The sequence below is a fragment of the Vigna unguiculata genome, chromosome 4 (genome assembly GCF_037176805.1).
Source record: "Vigna unguiculata cultivar grain cowpea cultivar isolate G323 ecotype 2 chromosome 4, ASM3717680v1, whole genome shotgun sequence".
Lineage (NCBI taxonomy): Eukaryota > Viridiplantae > Streptophyta > Magnoliopsida > Fabales > Fabaceae > Vigna > Vigna unguiculata.
The window spans coordinates 5,194,372-5,200,497 of NC_140795.1; the positions used below are offsets into that span (position 1 = coordinate 5,194,372).

Below are 6,126 nucleotides of genomic sequence, written 5' to 3' on the forward strand. Positions count from 1 at the left end.
ATTATGTCATCAACATATAGGCTAACAATTAGAATATTACCATGAACCCTTTTAAGGAACAAGGTGTGTTCGCTGGAGCATCGATCAAAGTGTTCTTTGGCAAAATATGCTTTGATCTTGCTGTACCAAGCTCGTGGGGCTTGTTTAAGCCCATAAAGAGCTTTCTTGAGCCGATACACTTGATTTTCTCTGCCCATTTTGATAAATCCTTCAGGTTGCTGGACAAATACTTCTTCTTGCAACTCACCATGTAAGAAAGCACTCTTTACGTCAAGCTGGAAGACCTTCCATGTGCCTTGAGCTGCCAAGGCTAGTAAAACTCAAACCGTATCAAGACGAGCGACTGGAGCAAAAATCTCTGTATAGTCAATGCCGAACTTCTAAGCATAACCTTTGGCCACTAATCTGGCCTTATATTTCTTTATCTGTCCACTTTCATTGAGTTTGGTCTTAAATATCCACTTCACGTCGATAGGCAAAATGCCTTTTGGAAGATCCACAAGTTCCCAGGTGTTATTCTTCTCTATTGCTTTGATTTCAGTGTACATGGCATCTCTCCATTTTGGATTTGTGTAAGCTTCTTCAAATGAGGGAGGATCTTCAGATTCACACATCATCAAGGCTAGTAAACTCGCTTTTTCTTCTGCTACAGAGAGATGAGTTTCATAGTCGGTCATCCATGCAGGTGGTCGCTTGTGTCTTGTTACCCTCCCTTCAGCTGGAGGATGATGAGATTCTGAGTCATGATTAATTGGTAGGTCTGAACTGGTGTCATGACTATCTGGGAGCTCATGTGGAGTAGAATCTACTAGTGTATTATCTTCTGAGGGTTCACCTTCTCGAATATCATCTATGCACTCCTTTGCATTTTCATGCCAGTTCTAGCTTTTGTCTTCCTCAAACACTACATCCTTGCTTATGAGGACCTTATTGTTAGAAGGATTGTATAATTTGTAAGCTTTTGATTCTTCACTTACCCCCAAAAGAATACATGGTTGACTTTTATCATCTAATTTGCTCTGTTTCTGGTCTGAAATATGAATGTGACCAATGCAACCGAATATCCGAAAGTGGCCTACATGTGGTTTGAATCTACTCCAAAGCTCTTCTGGAGTTTGGTGATCTATTGCAGATGTTGGGCTCCGGTTCTGGGCATGAACACACCACCGGACAGCATCAGGCTAAAATGATTTTGGAACACCTTTCTCATGTAAGACTGCTCGAACTGCATTCAGGATAGTGTGATTTTTTCTCTCTGCAACTCCATTTTGTTGTGGAGTGTAAGTTGTGGTCAATTGTCTTGAAATCCTGTGATGATTGCAATAATTTGCAAACTCCTCAGAGGTAAATTCACCACCTCTGTCAGTTCTTAAACAAGTAATGGTTGCGTGGGCTTCTTTTTCAACACGAGCCTTGAAGCTCTTGAATGCACTAAATGTTTCAAATTTTGCATGCAAAAAGTAAACCCATGTCTTGTGTGAGTAGTCATCAACGAAACTCAAAATGTACCTTTTGTTGCTATGAGACGAGGGTGAAATGGGACCACACACATCAGAATGGATTAGTTGAAGTTTCCTCGATGCTCCCCAAGAACTTTTTTGTGGTATGGTGTTTGTTTGCCAGTGAGACATGACGTACATAATGCATTGGGAGACTTTAGAGGAGGAAGACCGATTACCAAACGCTTATTGGCAAGCGTGCAAAGTCCCTGAAAGTTCAGATGACCAAACCTTTTATACCAAAGTTGTGCTTCTCGTTCAGAAACTTCATCTACAAGAAGGCACTATGACTCATGAGGGTTCATTGTAGATGTTAGGTAAAACATCCTATTTCCTTTCATACTGGTATGAAGCAGTAAGCCATGATCTGGATGGAAAATTTTACAGGTATCATTTTGAATCAACACAGCCAAACCTTTCTTTTGGAGTTGCCCTAAACTTAAAAGACTGGTTTTAAGTTTTGGCACGTAATATACATCTGTGATGGTATGTGATATGCCATCGATACAAACGCGAATGTTCCCTCTTGCTGCCACTGTCATAGTGGTGTTATTGCCAAGTTTGACGGTCTTGCACAACCCCTGTTTGTGTATCTTGGTAAACCACTGTTTATTGTCGGTCATGTGATTACTACAACCAGAATCAAGAAACCAATCTTCCTGCCGCACAAATTGATTTGTTTCTTCATATGCGACCAATAGTATTTCATCCTCCACCTCTGATGCTTCCTCATGCATTGCATAATGCGCTTGTTTTCCCACCCGTGGGCACTTATATTGGAAGTTTCCTAGTTTGTGACAGTGAAAACATTCTACGAGTGCTCTATTCAATGATTGTCTTCCGCGACCTCTTCCACGAAAACGACCACCAACTCCACCTCCTCGATTGTGTCCACGACCTGTTTCTGATATGTTATCATGAGTAATTTTCAACACTTGTTCATCAGGTTGAGAGTCCTGCATTCGTTGCTCATGAACCAACAAGCTTCCATGGAGTTCATAAAGACTTAGCTTACTCAAATCATTGGATTCCTCTATTGAACATACAACATAGTTGAACTTCGGGGTAAGTGATCTAAGTATTTTGCTAACCACAGTGCTTAAGTCCATCACTTTTCCATTCGACTTCATCTTGTTGACTGTACTGAGAGTACGCCCCAGATACTGATCAATGGTTTCTGTGTCTTTCATGGTGAGTAATTCAAATTCACGTCTCAAGGCTTGAAGCTGACCCCGCTTGACCTTGGTTGAGCCTTGGTATTTTTGGTGCATAGATTGCCAAATCATTTAGGACGTACTCTTGTCCAAAATGGTTTCTAAAATCTCCCTGTCAATAGCTTGAAATAGGTAATTTTTTACCTTCAAGTCTTTCAACATAGCCTCAGTCACAACTTTCTGTTGAGTTTCAGTGGGGTGGGTACCTAACGGAGGTATCCCGTCTTCAACAATCTACCACATCTCCTTGTTTCTTAAGAAGTTTTCCATGGTCATCGACCAAAACTCATAATGGCCGTCAAATTTTGGGATGGCCAGCTGAACAAATTTCTCTGACCCAGACATCTTTCTTCACTCTCACACTGTTTCCCAAACCCCACACTCCTTGCACTCAGGTTCACACTCGTATTAGTCTCACACTGTTTCCTAGACCCCACACTCCTTTCACTCAGGTTCACACTCATATCAGGCCCCTTACAGAGCTCTGATACCAATTTGTTAAAACTCATAGCACAAATATACTCACACCGTTTGTAGATGAAAAATACTTTGATACTCTTCAATTGGAATAATATGGCTTTTATAGGCCTTTACATGAAGCCATTGGAAATTGACATACGTACATGCCTACAAAGTGGGTCACGCATACCTAAATAATAGCTAACTGACAGACTACTTCAACCCCGAGAAATAGTGCTGCTTTATTAATAAATGCAAAGCTAACAAGTTGATAGAACTTGGAATCTTAGTTGTTTCAGAAAAATCAACTACATCAAAAGTTGAACTCAAGGCCATTGAAGAACAACAATTGAAGGAGTTGAAGATAAAAAACTATTTGGTTTAATTATGCCTTTGGTCCCTATTTTGGAATCAAAATCTCAAAATGGTACCCAAATTTTTAAAAGTCTCAAATTAGTCCCCTTTTTTGTTAAAATGTCTCACATTTGCCCTTTTCGTTAAGTCAAGGTTGACGCCGTTAGAGGGAGTGCCACGTGTCAGTTCCTCGATTTTTTGAATTTATTTCTTTATTTTTTTTGAATTTTTTTTGAATTTTAAAAAAAATCAAAAAATTGCCACGTGTTAAGCTGTCATCATGCCACGTGGCAATGACAAAGTGACGTGGCAGTGACAATGACACGTGCCAGTATTATGCCGGGTGTCATTTTCTTAGTCTCAATTTAGTCCCTTTATTTTTAATTTGTCTCAATTTAGTCCCAATTTTTGTAAAAATTATCAATTTTGTCCCTCTTCAAATTGATATCAAATTTAATTTCTATATAAATGTACACAAATATTTCCATCAAAATTGATATTTCAAGTAAATATTTTTAACCAAATTAAGTTCATTTAATTAATATTTTACATTGAACTTTATTTAAAATGGTTTAAAAGTTGTTAATAGAAAAAAATTCATAAATTAACTAGTTCATGTAACAATAAAACACATATAAATTTAAAATTTGAAAACAATTTTAATTAAAGTTGAATGTGCAACATAATTTTAAATAAACTTAGTTATGTTAAAAATATATAATAAAAATATCAATTTGAATAAAAATATCAAATTTAATAAAAATATTTGTATAACATTTATATAAAATTAATTTTTGTTTCAATTTGAAAAGGGACAAAATTGCAAATTTTTACAAAAATTAGGACTAAATTGAGACAAATTAAAATAAAGGGACCAAATTGAGACTAAGGAAATGACACATGGCATAATACTGACATGTGTCACTGTCACTGCCACGTCACTCTGTCACTGCCACGTGACACGATGATAGCTTGACACTTGACAATTTTTTTAAAAAAAGAAATAAATAAAAAATAATAATAATAATAAATAATAAAAGAATAATAATAAAAAATTCAAAAAATTGAGGAACTGACACGTGGCACTCCCTCTAATGGCGTCAACATTAACTTAACGGAAAGGTCAAACGTGAGACGTTTTAACAAAAAAGGGGACCAATTTGAGACTTTTAAAATTTTGGGTACCATTTTGAGATTTTGATTCCAAAATGGGGACCAAAGGCATAATTAAACCAAATTATTTATATCAAGCCATTGATTATAAGATTTTAGATACCATCCTTAATGATTAGATGTCTAAAGACATTTAGGATTCAATGAAGCAGAAATTTCAAGGTTCTTCAAGGGTGAAAAGGGCACAATTGCAAGCCTTGTGTCAGGATTTTGAAATGTTGCAAATAAAGGAAGATGAAATTGTGAATTCATACTTTGCTTGCACCTTGAAAATTGCTAAAAGTATGAAGGTGTGCAGAGAAAGCATGTGGGAGAACATTATTGCTGAAAACATCTTGTAGTCCATGATCCCTAAATTTAACTATGTCGTATGCTCGATTGAAGAATCCAATAATTTGGATACTATAACTATGGAGGTATAATTACTGATTTGGTCCCTTAATTTTTTGGTTTAGTTCAATTTGGTACCCATATTTTTTGTTGGTTCAATGTAGCACCCAACTTATTTAAAAGTGTTCAATTTGGTCATCTCCGTTAAGTTGGAGTTAACACCGTGTCCGTATAGGACACATGTTAAGTCGTGGATTTACTACAAAAAAGAGGGTGAACGCAAAGGTTGTGGCATATTCTAACAATGATTTTTAGAAGGGATGTAGATTATTGAAGGAGTGGTTCTAGTTTTGTATTTGTACTTAGTGTAGGAGCAGTTTCTTGGTCCTCCAAGAAAGAACCAGTAGTCACCTTATCCACCACATAAGTGAAGTATATAGTTACTACCTCTTGTACATGTCAATGTATTTGGATTCAAAGGGTGTTGGAGAAGTTGAGTCTTAAAGAACAAAAAGGGAAACTAATTCTATGTGACAACAATCCAACTATACAATTATAAAAAAATCTGGTGTTTCATAGGAGGAGCAAACATATAGACATTAAATTTAATTTTTTAAGAGACTTGGTAAAAGATGGAAATATTAAATTGAATTACTACAACTCACTGACTCAAGTTGTGGATATAATGAACAAGCCACTCAAGTTAGAGAAATTTCTAAAGTTGCGAAGGATGTTAGACATGTGGGAAGCTTCAGAACTAAACTAAATGTTGTTGCATCTAGTTTAAGGGAGGGATTGTCAACAATTGTAATGTTAAGTAAGTTTATGTTTCCAATTAAATTCATTGTTGTTTTGTTCAAATAATGGAGTTAGATATTGACCTATTTTGTACGGACATGTTGCTAATATCTAGCCCATAAGTTTAGGAAACCACCAACAACATCTTGCTTGTCGTTGGTGGGTACTAAAACTGTTTTATGTTTGATGGTTGTAAGGCTGCTATGAGGCCTGACGTTTGGTTCTAAATTGAATAACACAAAAAAATAATAAAACAAAGATATTTTTACCCTTGTATTGAATAATGTTAATGCACAGTT

The 6,126-nt window shown here is 36.3% G+C and overlaps 1 protein-coding gene across 1 annotated transcript; it reads right to left on the reverse strand.

Moving 5' to 3' along the window:
* Nucleotides 1-1,677: 1,677 nt before the first annotated feature.
* LOC146886679 (uncharacterized) lies at nt 1,678-2,799 on the reverse strand. Its single transcript, XM_085672136.1, has one exon. It carries the CDS (start codon nt 2,783-2,785, stop codon nt 1,784-1,786), a length of 1,002 nt encoding a protein of 333 aa, XP_085528262.1. The 5' UTR covers nt 2,786-2,799; the 3' UTR covers nt 1,678-1,783.
* Nucleotides 2,800-6,126: the final 3,327 nt, after the last annotated feature.

What these genes read in the sequence shown, in the direction of transcription:
- LOC146886679 (XM_085672136.1), bottom strand. Translation starts at nt 2,785, where the DNA reads ATGATTTGGCAATCTATGCACCAAAAATACCAAGGCTCAACCAAGGTC.